The sequence below is a fragment of the Scleropages formosus genome, chromosome 18 (assembly GCF_900964775.1).
Source record: "Scleropages formosus chromosome 18, fSclFor1.1, whole genome shotgun sequence".
NCBI classification, from domain to species: domain Eukaryota; kingdom Metazoa; phylum Chordata; class Actinopteri; order Osteoglossiformes; family Osteoglossidae; genus Scleropages; species Scleropages formosus.
In genome coordinates this window covers 8558904-8573191 of record NC_041823.1, presented here as the reverse complement: position 1 = coordinate 8573191, position 14288 = coordinate 8558904, and the positions used below count along the sequence as shown (strand labels likewise).

The 14288-nt window shown below is 39.6% G+C and overlaps 1 protein-coding gene across 1 annotated transcript in view; it reads left to right on the top strand.

The window, feature by feature from the left end:
- The window catches only part of LOC108940486 (lysophosphatidylcholine acyltransferase 1), a 30696-nt gene extending 17884 nt beyond the window's left edge, over nt 1–12812 (top strand). Inside the window, exons 6-14 of the mRNA XM_018762711.2 lie at nt 3066–3124; nt 4185–4219; nt 6529–6583; nt 7779–7861; nt 8584–8709; nt 9255–9408; nt 10596–10694; nt 11391–11532; nt 12086–12812. Of these exons, the coding sequence (XP_018618227.1) occupies nt 3066–3124; nt 4185–4219; nt 6529–6583; nt 7779–7861; nt 8584–8709; nt 9255–9408; nt 10596–10694; nt 11391–11532; nt 12086–12267 (935 nt within the window). The 3' untranslated portion in view covers nt 12268–12812. The remainder of the gene's footprint in view (nt 1–3065; nt 3125–4184; nt 4220–6528; nt 6584–7778; nt 7862–8583; nt 8710–9254; nt 9409–10595; nt 10695–11390; nt 11533–12085) is intronic.
- The last annotated feature ends 1476 nt before the right edge of the window (nt 12813–14288 follow it).

Genomic DNA, 14288 nt, shown 5'->3' with positions numbered 1-14288 from the left:
TGAAATGTATTCCTTTATGTAGTATTTAAGTCATCTGTTGCACAGTGTTTTTAGAGGCAGTTTACAATTTTTTAAATTTGCATTGTTTTTCCCCCCCCCTATGCAAAGTTTATAGTTTAATTGTTTTACCTTTGAAAAATCAAAGACTCAGTGCTATAATTTGTCTGGAATTTTTTTCAAAAGAAGCTTCTCCTTTTCCCTGGTCATTAGCTGTCAGAGTTGTATTATCCTTTAGTACCATTACTTTCTGATAATGCCTGGTCATTAGGGTGGATCCCAGTTTACATTTACACCGATTTTCTCGACTCCCTGGTTCCTTTTGTCAGCTAAGGTTACCATGTCATTTCAGGACACCTAATTGTAAACAGTCCTGCAAACGTGTGTGCGGTAGAGGTGCTGCCCTCTTAAAGGGTTGATAAACTGGATGTAGCAACAGCATTTGCCTTCATATTTTATGACCTGTTTTATGCCTATGTTCTCAGCTTTGGAATGCCATTGTACAGAACATTGAGTGCTGAGCATAGAGCAGCTTCCCAAGCGGTCAATTATGAACACTTTATTTAGTACACACTGATGTTCTTTCTCCGATGAGGCCAAAGCTGTTTAGAAGGGCAAAACGTGTCACAGGCCCATTGTGAAGAATCAGTGTACTGGAAATTTGGGGTCAGTGGGCAGTGTAGCGGTTACAGCCTTCCTCTTGCAACTGAGGTTCCTGTTTTCAAATCCCTCATCCTGCTGAAAGCTCTTGAGCTTGGGAGATACCCTGAATTACTCAAGTACAAATTTAAATTTGTTAGCTGATGCTTTTCTCCCAAGCAATTTACAATGTTAAGCTACTTACCTAGCTCTGTAAATGGGTAAATAATTGTAATTTTACTGGCGCAGTTTAGGGTAGTTATCTTGCTCAAGGGCTCTGCAGCTAGAGGTGAGATTCAAACCTGTGACCTTTGGGTCCAAAGATGAGAGCTGTAACCACTATGCTACCAGCTTCCCCCAAAATGACCTTTCTGTATGAATTGCAAATCATTAAAAAGTTGCTTAGTGTAATAAAAAAAAGCATTTAGGTCACTTTGAAGAAAGGCACCAGCTAAGTGAATAACTATTATATTGACAAGCTTTTGAGATATTATGCTAAGGTCAAGAACTTGTCAGCTCCTCTGCAGAGCAGTCTAAACAGTATGTATCATTGTGGTGCAATGAGCAGTGCTTGAACATTAGTTCCTTGCCATTTTTTTTGCCTTTACTTTTCTGCTCTATTAAAAGCTGGATTAATACATAAACAATGAGTTTTAGTTTGTAGCGCCTTCATGGCACTATTGCTCACTCAGAAACTGGGGTTCTTCAGGAATGCTCTTTAACAGTCATGTCCGAAATGCAGTCTTGAGCAAGGTGTGGTAGACGGCACAGGAACCAATACAAAATGACTAAACCCAGTCGAGGCTATTCCGGACAGTACAAGTCCCATCCGCAGTAGTCCACCTTGAATTGAAAAAGCTGAACGAGTGCAGGTAAACAGGTGTAGTGTATTGTACAGTCATTAATGAAGGGAACCTGCCTGATGTTGTGTTATAACTGTTAGCTATTAAAGTATTTCGCTCTCTGGGATTTGGTGGTAGTGTAGACTACATGATTGTCAGTTTGTATTTATTTATTTAGCTGATGCTTTTCTCCAAAGTGGCTTACCATGATAATCTACTTACAATTATTTGTCCATTTATACAGCTGGGTAATTTTACTGGAGCAATTTAGGGTAAGTACCTTGCTCAGGGCTACTACAGCAGGAGGTGAGACTCGAACCTGCGACCTGAAGGTTTTTACCGCTGAACTATTAGTAGCTCTTTGATTTCTGAGATTTAACCTTAGTGTTGTTTTCTAAACTTGCAAGATTGGGGCAAACCATATAAACTTTAAGTGACCTTGGACAAAAGCACTAAGTAACTCGTAGCAGTAAGCAAACATCCCCAGGAATGTAGCATTTAAGATTTAAATGAAAACAATATTATCTGGAACCAACAGTAGCCTTCGGTTTCCCATTTGTGAACAGTTTTAGATGTTTTTTTTTTTTTTTTTTAAATTTATTGCAGATGGCATTATTTAGCTGTTCCACTTCAATTGCAGAAGAAAGTGACATTCAAGTTATTTCAAGTGCTAAGTTTCATCAGAGCATTTCCTCTCATACCAGCTGTTATGAGTAAAAACATTGCACCATCTCGAGCCATTTGTAAGGCAATCCCACAGCACCAGCTCAGGTTCATTCATTCAGAAGACGTTTTAAGTCTATCGCTCTCTAGTATAGTCATACATCACTAAACTGACAAATTGAAATCAATACTTTGTGTGTTTAACCCTTGAAAGGTTATACAACAGAAATGGTACGTAATTGCAAGAAAACCTACTTTATTGCTGTAGGTGGTACTAGAAGCTCCCTCCCTTTCATTGGAAAGTTTAACGTTTGGCCTGAGTTGTAATCGTAATGAATTTTGGAAGATCTAGTCATCCTGTGGGACTTATTAGACAGTGCTACATGACAAATCCTTCTAAACGGTAACCTTTGTGCTGTAATTTTTTATTTGTGTATTTCCTTTGTTTACTGATTCTTTGCCCATGTTGCTATAACCCTTTTTCTGTTCTGTAAAAAACAACTATAATACCACCTATATGGTGAACAGATTATCCGTTTTAAGTGGAGGAAATGTTCTAAAGTTGTTGCCAGTTCTTCAACCCACCCATGTTGTGCACAATATTGCATTACTGTTAATATCAGTAAATGACATGTAGTGATTTTTTTTCTTCCCCAGTCTGCCAGATTACTGGGCAATGAGACATTCCGATGTTTCAAACAACGTTGATCTTGTTTGATTTTTGGTGGCCCTTCTCATGCCCCCCTCATTTTTGCTTCTTCTTTCTCATTTATGTTCTGCTGTAGCTGCATTCTTGTCCCTGAGATGCGTAAAGAAACTTTGGTGTCAGTGAATGTAGTACAGGCAAGCGACTAGGTGAATTATTGTGGTTTTGCCTTTGTGAATAATGATGCTGATTATACAGTTTTGTCTCCTCACTCGTAGGGGCCTTCATTCCAGCTGTGCCAGTGCAGCCTGTGGTCCTCCGGTATCCTAACAAAATGGTGAGAGCCCCGCTTGCTTCCCAGACACATCCTTACTCTTTGCACTACAGTGTTTGTGTACCTCTCGTACTCATGCATATCTTTAATATATGCAAACTAATTATTTGTGTTATTTTACTTTATTGCAAACTGTTTTATAGCATGTGCGTCTGATTTTGTTTATTTCATATCTGGATTTGCTGTGAGCACCTCTGTAGTTTTTAGTTAGGACTCGCTCTCGGACGCAACACCCGTTGTTGAGGTCTCTCGGGACTCGAGGGACGGAGGTCAATTGTTTGCTCGATTTGCTTTCGCGTGACTAATGAACGCCTGCGCGGCACCTTTTGAGCGCTGAGTAAATGCTGCTGAAGTCACATCACAATATGTTGCCCTCCTCGGTTACATCGAGCATTCGTGACCCGCTTCTCCTTATGTGTCCTGAGTTCCATTCTTTCTGAAAATCTGTCTTGATATCTTTAGCTTATTCTGAGTTGGCAGGTGGGCACATACTAATAAACCATAACACCTGTTCGCATGGCTAGTTGCTGTGTTTTATTAAATTATGGCAGTTCCTGTGGTTTGTGCTGGGGGGATATTTAATATATCAGCTACAGTCACCTATAGGTTGATTCTGTGGGTTTGCTGCCTGCAAGGGCTGTACCATGTTTCTGTTGTCAGACACATTGACGTGGCAGTTTCAAGGCATGTTTAGGCAGCTATTTGGTTGCATGAATGTTATGAACCGATAATTTTTGCAACGTCATGAAGTCAGCACAGGTGGAAAGCAGAAGGAAGATTTCCTAGTTTAGCACAGCAAATTTTCATGCATTTGCACGTTGCGTCTGTTTTACCGCTAATAGGCCACAGGTTTTGTATAAGGTACCTTTAGGCAAACCCTGCCGATGGCTGAAAGCGCAGCTCACTCTATTGTCTCTGCTTCTGCAACCCACATGCATTTGCAAAGAGCCAAAGTGCATTGTCTTTATATCAGGTCAAATGATGACTGTTTCCATCAGTCATTTTTTATGTGCTGCAGCGACCTGTTTGTAAGTTGTGGTTCTCTTTTTCTCACATGCGGTAGGACACCATCACGTGGACGTGGCAGGGGCCTGGAGCGTGAGTATCTGTTGTCTGAGCCCCTCCTCCATGCTAAGCAGATAGTGGACTTGGTGTTTTTGACAGCAGCTTCCTCTGTGTCACTTGCTTTTGCTCTTCGGTTAGACCCACATCACGACTCCACCGTAGCACTTATGTATGCAATTTGTGTGAATGCGTGTTCTCCACACCCTACAGAATGCATTTCTCTCCTTGGTGTTTCAATAATAATGTAATAGTAAATTATCACTGTTACTTTGTAGCCGATTTGTCAAAGGTGGCTCACGATGGCAGTGTATAAATATGTCAGTGCTTCTTATAGTACAGCGTAGTAACCACATAACTTGTCAGGTGAACAGTGTTACTGCTTAAAAAAGACAAAGGTGTTAGGCGTTAAACAACTAATGTGAAATTAAGGAAATCAGTCCGATTAAGGTCAATGAGATGAGATGTTTTTTTTGGGGGGGAGGATAATGGCAGTTGAGGTTGTCGCAGAGTGAATTGGGGCAAAAATTTTTCCTTTAAATTATTGAACTTTATGTGGTTAATTTAGCCCCATCACAGGTTAACTGGTGTGGGGGAATATTTTGCCATTGATTTTTAGATTTTTCTTGCTTTAAGAACTGCAATATTTAAAGTTCATTTAGCTTTTTTTAGCCATAATTGATCCTGCAGTTGGCTTATTTTTTCAGCGTATTTTCATCAACCCTTTTTTGTGGTGTTAGTTACTTTTTCACACTTTGGAACCGTGTTGACTGATTATATGTCAAACACGGCAATCGGTGTCTGCCAGTCAAAGCCATGCTGAGCGCAGCCAAATAACTTATTGATTTTTAAAAGTTGCTATGAGTTTTCTTTTCATAAAGAAGCTTTCTGAACTTGGGTCATGATATGGCTTTTTGATAAACTTTATACGTGCACAGGTGCTATAGTATTAATACCATCACCCTGCAGTGTGACGGTCCCACTTCTCTAGTTGGTCAAGAGTTGAAGTGGAATGAAGAGAGGGGAAAAAATTGTGTGTGTATAATTAAAGTATATTTGCTTAGTGATATATAAAAATTGCAAAACATGTAATTGTGTGTGCATATATGTATATAATATTAAATTGTCTGTATGTTCTTGCGACTACCTTAATATAAATACTTAACGCTGTCGCTTAGGACAAAGCCGTGAGCTAAATAAATATTACCGGACACAACCATAATGATTTCCTATTCATGTTAATGTTGTCTGGTTATTGCACAATTGCCAGCAGGCCTGTTAGCTTACTATATATTTATATTGTGTGTGTGTGTGTGTGTGTGTGTGTGTGTGCGCGCGCGCACACATGCTCACGCATGCTCCTTGTAAATAGGCCTCTTTGCTTACAGAGAAGGTAGCTTTAAAGGGCTGTTGCCTTCCTGATTGCTGTAATAACGGGCATCAGAATTACCATGGGTCTGTGTGATGAATGAATAATTTATGTAACCTATAAAAAAAAAAAACACGTTTATATTGGCTGCTAATCAGTTGAATTTTGGAGAATGTTTACAGAGGAACAGCATTTTCAGTTCTAGTTCTATTTCAGATGTTCCAGAGTTCCCCGGTATACCGTTCAGATTGTGCTTCGCTGTTTGCCAGTTATGCTTCACTTATTGTATTACATTAAAAGTATTGGTCAAGCTCACCACATTGGAAAAACCTATAAAGATACACTGGTTCCTTAGCTTATGAAGTTTTTTGTGCTTTGTTTTGTTTGACTTTAATTTTACAGTTACCCCCCCCAAAGTCAAAATGCACAAAGGCTTAATGATTGATTTGCTGCTTAAGTTCTGTAAAAACTGTGATATTGGCTAACTATTACGATTCAGAAATTTAAATGTTTTAAGTCCCAACTGAATTGTAAAATTACTGAAAATGTTTCAAACCCCTGTTCTGTACCGATTGTGCAGTCATTTGCAACACTTCTTGACCACTGTCTGCTTTTACTGTTATTATTCAAACTCCGAGGTAAGTTTGTCTCGGCTTACGGGCACTATCAGGATCGCTAGACCTTCGCTGTAAAGACTGAAATTGAGCTGAGCTGAACCAATCCTCCAGTCTGCTCGAAATGTAATGGGTAATTGAAGAAAATATCCATTTGGAGGGATAAATAACAGAAAAGGCGTATCTTTTGAAAATTTTGATTTTGACCGTCTAACAAGAGCCAATGTTTTACCATACTGTTGGAATCAAGATTTTAGACACTTCTCCTCATAAGTGGTCCCAGTTTATTATTTTGATGTTATTTCTGTTCTTTTCTTTGCCCCTTTGGTGTAAACGCACGGTCACCTTCTTGTTTCCTTCAGGTTTAAGATACTGTGGCTTACGCTGTGCCAGCTGCACAACAGAGTCGAAATTGAGGTGAGCCAAGTACCGTTCGTTCTTCCTGCCATCACGGTCCTCGTGTTTCATCGTTTCGTTTCTCAGTGTGGGCAGTGTTATGAACGCACTCGCAACACCTTTATCGGCGATTGTAGAAAGCAGGAACCTGCGCTCTACTGCACTGTGGTGCAAGTGGTTTTAAGGTGTCGACGATAGCGGTAAGGTCGAAGCGCCGAGAAGCCGCTGATTTTGTGTCTTTGAACAAGACTTGTACTGGTAATTTCTTTGTAAATATCCCTCTTAATGAACGAGCAAAGGCCAATACTGGCCAATACTGGCCATTACAAACCACGTAAGCCTCTCTTGATAAGGAAATCTGCTTAGCAAATAATTAGTGAATGATTAAGCGTAGTCCCTTGTGGTTTTTTAGATTTTAAATTTCAGAGCTGCTGTTTTCAGAACAACAGCAGGCGCGACGGTTGTTGCCGCCGTCATACAAAGCCGAAAATCGGGCTTTACATCGGACAGCTTGTAGCGTAGTGGTTAGAACTGCCGCCTTTGGCCCCAAAGGTTGCAGGTTCGAATCTCACCTCTAGCTGTAATACCCTTGAGCAAGGTACTTACCCTAAAATATCTCCAGTAAAAATGACCCAGCTGTATAAATGGCTAAATAACTGTAGGTCGATTAACATTGTAAGTTGCTTCGTGGAAAAGCCTCAACTAAATGAATAAATGTAAATGTAAAACCTTACATGTAAAATGCCTTTTCACCAAACTTAAACTAGACTTTTCTGATGAATTCCAATTGTGAGCTTTTATTTATTCTTTGTACAGAAAATTTAATTTGCTGTAAACCAATAATAGTCTGACACGAGGCCAGTATCCCTAAGTAATACAGGCAGAATAATTATATTTATGTCAAGGGGGAGCAGGTTCTCTTACAGCCACTAAAATGACTGAAATTCTGCGCTCTGCTGGCTTTTATTTATTTTACTTTTACAGTCGCATTATCATCCTATAGCAGGAAATAACATTTTAATACATCGTGTGTGTGTCTGTTTTTCATTCCCACAAGTATCTTATGTGGCTGTTTCAAAATATTATGAACAAGTCTCTAATTTTCAGGCTTGCGTACAGGTTCCAATTGCTCAAGGCAAATGAGAGCGAGTGCCGAAGCAGCACGTGACGGGGACATTTGTGGTGTGACCTGTCTTTTGTGTCTGCTCTGTTTTAGTTCCTCCCAGTCTACAGGCCGTCTGAGGAGGAGAAGAAGAACCCAGCTCTCTTCGCCAGCAACGTACGGCAGCTGATGGCCAAGTATGCACCTGGGAGCGCTTCGCTTGCATTCCACTTTGAGAATGGCAGCATTGTGCCGAGGCGGGCGGGAGACTCGGGCGGGCGGGCAGGCATGCGTGCCCGAGTTTCGCCGGTGCAGATGAGCGATGGGACAAGTGCCAGTGGCAGAGCACTAACGCTAATGGAAGTTTCCCATCTGGTAGACTCTTGTACCTATTAAGGAATTTAATAGTTTACAGTCTCAACTTGGGCTCATATTTTTTTCTAATTTATTTAGCATTAGATATCTGATATCATACAATACAACAGATATAATCAGAATCTGATTCTGATTATATCTGTTGTATGTATCATCCTCTCGGTCAAGGTCAGCTTCCTGGAGCCTATGATGTATCTTGGGCTCATACTTATATGCAGTTTTTTAATAGTGTGAGAGATGTTAATAGGGCACTTTATTATTGACGTACTATGCTGAAAGGTGTTGTTACCTTGCTTGTGTGCAACAGTAGACGGGTGGACGCAGGAACACCGAGTGACCGATTTGAGCAAGTGATTTTTGCTGTTATACCTTCAGAAACAGATTTTGTCTTATTACAGTAAATATCTGTTTAAATATGTAGAAAAAAATTAGTAATAATACACAGGACAGTTGGTCTGCTGGTCAGCGTACGAAGTGAAGGCACCTGCCAGGTAAATGGAGCCGAGGCTCTGCTATCAGTTTTCTCACTTCACCTTGTCTCCAGAGCTCTGGATGTCCCGGTCACTGACTACTCGTTTGAGGACTGCCAGCTCGCCATGGCCGAGGGCCAGCTGCACCTCCCAGCAGACACGGGCCTTCTGGAGTTCGCCAGGCTTGTGAGGGGGATGGGGTGAGTGGGCTTCAGCAGAGGGTGTCCTCTATACCCTCATCATACAGGGCCACTAAAACGTGGTCTGTTCTCCATTCTTCCATAGTAGAAGTGCTGACTGGAAGTCTCCCTTTCGCTTTTGTCACATGAACTGTTTTGGTAAACTGAAAAACAATATATATGCTAGCTTTTTTATGCACATTGATATTTTTAATAGGCGTATGGTACTGCTGTGTGCATGATTATAACACATATAAGGGTTACAGCTGACAAGGTTATGTTTTAGCGCCACCTAGTGTGTATCTGCCAAAAGGAATTTTGATCGAATTCACTTGTGTGAGAACCTTATACTCTTAGCAGCAAATTTTACTGGACTTATGTAAGAAAACGATCAGATCACCCTTTGTGATCAAGGCAAATAACTTATAATTCTCATTGTGCTGCAAACTCAAGAGCAAGGAGAGGACTTGTGTTTACCATGTTTCCATATTTTTTCATTATCAATTGATTGGTTGCAATTGCCCGCTGATGCCATCAATTGGTCTGATGTTGGTTTAACTTTGCAGCCTGAAGCCAGGGAACACTGAAGAGGTCCTGCAGGAGTACGGGGAAAAAGCCAGGAAGTTACAAAACGAAAAGCTGGGTTTACAGGATTTTGCCCAATATTTAGGCATCCAAGTCTCAGACACTCTCAGAGACATGTTTGCACTTTTTGATGAGGTAAATTTAATGCCATTGCAACTTTCTCATTTCTTAAAATTTCAAACCCCTTTAAGTTAACTTTTGCCACGTTTAGTACTTTTAACATTTGCCAGTATATGCAGTACTTTTTCGGTTAAAGTTGCATTTCTAGTTTTGCTCATTTTTTTAGTTTTTGCTCTTATGTTGTGTGCATATACTGCTTACATGTAGTTCAAAAAATTTCTTAAATATGTAAATGGTGACCCAGTGATTGCTGTAATGTAAATATTGAAGCACATCTCACAGGTGTTTTTTCAGTGAAAAAACAGGGAAAATGTGCAAGAATAACCACATGTGAATAAGGCTTCTGTGTACAGCAGGAGAGCTCAGTGGTGAGCTTAGGTCACTCCTCTCATGGGTGACTCATGATACCCCCAAATACCACCCTACAGCATCTCGTTCTTACTTGGAATAAGTGCATTTCTAGGGTGTACAGAACCATATAACATATACTGGTGTTTTTCGATAAATGTGCTTATGACACATGAAAGTTCAAGTTTATGTTCACATATCCAATTACGGTTACGCGTTATTAGTACGAAGAACTCCGCCTGTTTAACTAAGGGCTGTTAGATGTCAATGTGAACATATTTCATTACATAGTGTTTAAAAGTCTTCTGCAGAATGAGCAGTTTTGAGACACCGTGACCTTCGGAGGCTCTGCATGCTTCCTCTGAGGGCGGCCGTAATTACGTTTATTTTGGCCGTCGTTTGTGCACCTAGAGGTTTCTCCTCTGTCTGCCACCGAAAAGCCGGGTTGATTAATTTGAGGTGATGCCAAGATCCTTGCCACCTGTTCCAGAGATGAACAGAGAAGCCTTGTCTTCTGAGCAAGTAAATGTCAAAAATGTTCCCCAAGAGAGATAATCATCCTAAAGTACTGCTACCGTCACGGTAGCACCGATTTGGCCCCTGCTCTTGGATTTTCTATTAAACGTCTTAAAATCCACTTACTTTAATTGGCTTATTAGCTTTAGGGCTGAGTATAGGACTGGTGGATGGACTGCTGCACTGCTACAGTGCTCCTGTTAGACGTAATCTTGCATTGATACCAAATGTGCTGATGTGTGTCTCTCAAGTTGGGATGAATGTTTAACTTTTGGAGTGCCTAAATTGGCTCTTTGTGTGGGATTAATGTCTGTTGTATTGTTCTCTTCCTACTTCAGAATGAGGAGGGTGAAGTGGATGCAAGGGAGTATGTGATTGCCTTATCTGTTGTATGCAGACCATCAAAAACACTGGACACTATAAAGCTGGCCTTTAAGGTACGCCCCATTGTTAAACTTTCTCACTTACTGTTAAGGTATATAGACTCTTCTCTTGCTTAATGCCCTTAAGTCCCAAACACGGGACATCGGATGAAAAAGCACTCGGTGAGAAATCATTTTTTGCTATGGGGGGAGTGATGATTCATTCCCAGCTACCACAGCTGTATCCCTGTACACCAGTCCAGCCACCTTAAAGCATCACTGAACTGAAAAGGCACTTTTCAGTAATGCAGTTATTTTGCCCAGTAAGCAACAGGTAAATAAGTAAGCCCGTATCACAATGGCCAAAGGAAATCGCTCTCATAGTCACGGTAACGTAAAGACATAAAACACAAGAGAAATTGTAGTAAATTTGAAGTTCAAGAGGTGAGAGCAGCAGCAAACAAACCCAGGGACTATGGCTGTCGTGGCTGTTAAAATTTCTCTGGCATCCAGTGTTTTAATCCCACAGGCTTACTCTCTCCACACTTTTCAGAGAGACCTCAAATGGCTACAAAGAAAAAATTCTCTATGCAGAAAAGTGGCGAGTAAAATATACTGGGCGTAATATTGCAAAAAAGAAGAGCATCGCCGGTGAACGTCTAAGAATTAACGTGAACCCATCAACATGTTCTGTTCACTTACATTATGAACTTTTCAGTTTTATTGAAGTGTGCAGCATTATCATGAAATCCCAAGTTTCTTCTCTTACAGATGTATGAGGCAGAGGAGGACTGTGCCATCGTAGAAGATGATCTGATGTGTATTTTGAAGACTGCCTTAGGGGTGTCAGACCTGAATGTATCGCATCTGTTTCGTGCAATCGATGTTGACGACAAAGGAAAAATCACCTTTGGTGAGATTGGCTTTTAATTTTTTTGGATCAGATCCATTTATTTATTCTATATATTTATTCAGTTTCATTTTTGTAATTTTTTGCCATCACTTTTATGCAAATAGTTTAAATTATTTAGCTGACACCTGCTGGTCTGCCTAGAAATGGTAACATCGATTTTTTTTGAGTGAAGAATATTTCCTTGAAATTTAATAATTCTAATAGCAAGCGCTATCAGCCATAAAATTAGCTGAAATGACTGTACAGCAAACAGGCCGTGCAGTTTTTTGGCATAGCTGGTTATACAGTATTTAGAGCCTATGGACCTGAAGGTCGCAGGTTCGAGTCCTACCTCTGGCTGTAATACCCTTGAGCAAGGTACTTAAACTAAATTGCTCCAGTAAGATTACCCAGCTGGATAAATGGGTAAATAATTGTAAGTAGCTTAACTTTGTAAGTTGCTTTGGAGAAAAGTGTGAGCTAAATAAATGTGAATGTAAAAGCCTAGTGTACCTTAAGACGAAATTTGATAAAATGGATATTTTGCTCACCCTTTTGCACCACCTGGTGGCAGATGAGTTCAAGAGCTTTGCTGAGGAGCATCCTGACTTCGCCAAGGAGTACCTGTACCCAGAGCAGACGGGCTTCCAGACTGGTATGGAGACCCTGTCTGATGTGGCCAATGGCTTCTGTCCAGACATCACCCCGGAGGAGCACGATGACCACAGGGACCTTTGGCAGAAGAAGCTCAGCTGAGCGAGTGCTCCTGCAGAATCTCCATCTTCCCTCCTGGTGAGAAAGATGGCTATCGGCTACAGTCAACCTGAGGTCAACATTTTGCCCCTCATCTATTTTTTTTCCCTTATATTTATGCTGTTTCCTTTTAAATCATATTACCTTGAAAAAAGTTGCAAGGTAAATTAGGTTCATATTTGATTGAATACTTGAAATGATGGTTTGCTCCTTTTTTAAGTGCTGTTGCACACTGACTGCATGTTTTAAAACAAAAAAAAAAATCGATAAAACGGCCTCAGCTGTGCTGTGTACAATTTATTATTGTTAATTTTGTCTTTTTTGTGATGATAGCCTTTAAAAATGAACTAAAATGAGTGTTTGAATCCAGTGGTTCAAAAATGATTTCAAGCAGTATTAAGAGGACATTGGTGTGTTTGACTGAATGGTCTTCAAGTACTATGTTCATGCTGAGTCCTCCAAAAGCTCAGCTTTGGGTGATTTAGATGCTGATTTAAATTGAATGAGCTTTTTTTTTTTTTTTTTTTTTTTTTTTTTTTTTTTTTTTTTTTTTTTAATTAAAATAAAATCATTATTAGCTCAGGGGATCAGTTATACAAATAAGGGATAGAGGTAGCACCACGTTCGTGGAAACATCCGGTAATTTCCCACAGCTTCTTTCAGCCCAGATTCACTGTCTTGTCGTACAGATAGGTTTAGATGCACATCATGGCCCTTGCAGCACTTATACAGTTTCATCAGTCCATACTGCTTGTATTTATCTAGACGTGCCACTCATTTATGCTATAGTTAATGACATGCAATTTTGTATATGAATGCATAAAAAACTGCAACTTGGACCAAATTTTTCAGATGATTGGAAATATTGTTGGCCATGACTTTTCTATTCCTCATTCCAGTTAATTTTTAGAGATATATTTAGTCTCACTTGAATAAGTCCATTACATGTGCAAATTAGGCTCCTTTTTACCAAAGGGGACTGCTGTTCATAACATTAATTCTTAGAATGAACTTTACTCCGTCTTAGTCTGTGAACAGCAGGTTTGATGTCTTTGCAGATGCCCTGTAATCCCAATATAACATGGACACTATGGTTTAAGATACTTGACTGTGATATAAGTCCTGGCTAGATCACTTTTAGACATTTTGTAAAAATATCTTCTCGGAAATCTAGGAAAATGAATACGGTCTAGGCATCATCCCTGTTGCGAGTCTACATTACATATAGGGCTGCATTGTATCAGGTTTGGAGTATATAACTGTAAAGACAGATGTTTCCTCAGCCTTTTACCGTTGAGTTCAGATTAATACCACACATTTGTTTAGTTTGATTTTTCATTTTTTTTCCCCTTTTCAAAGTACAGCTTTAATTTTTCTGCTGCACTTGTACAAGCAAAGTGAATAACAGAGAAAACAAAACACTTCAAATTACGATTAGTGTTTAGATGTGACTGATTTTTTTTTTATTAAGTTTAATGTGGTTTTTGAAAATGTATTGACATTAGTGACATACTGTAGTTTTGCACCTTTTTCAGTTTGCACCTTTTTTCTTGGATAACCCTGAAATGGTCTGCTATTTGGGAGTTCAGTACACATGTGCTGAAAATGTTCCTTGATTTATATTACTAACAAATGTTTTAGTTGTTGTCTTGGTCAAAATGTTGACATATGCATTTGTTGACACATTATAATGTGGCAATTAGTAAATAATTCAAAGAATTAAGAATTTGTTCCTTCAGTCAGTATTGACACATTGTAATCGCAAACATTTCTGATGTGGGGCAGGAATACACTTTTTTTTTCCTCCTCCCCACTCCCAAAATTATTTGCCCCCTCTGTAACTGATAACTTTTTTGCTTCAAAGTATTTGAGAACTAATGTTTTTTTTTTTTTTTTATGGTGTTTTAATATCCACAAAATGTGGGTGCATTTTCAAACTATAGAGCTGTTTTTAAAGTTTTGTTCTGTTAATTGATAATTCTATACCAACCATTTCAGGTGGTGAGAAGTTTAAAAAAAAAAAA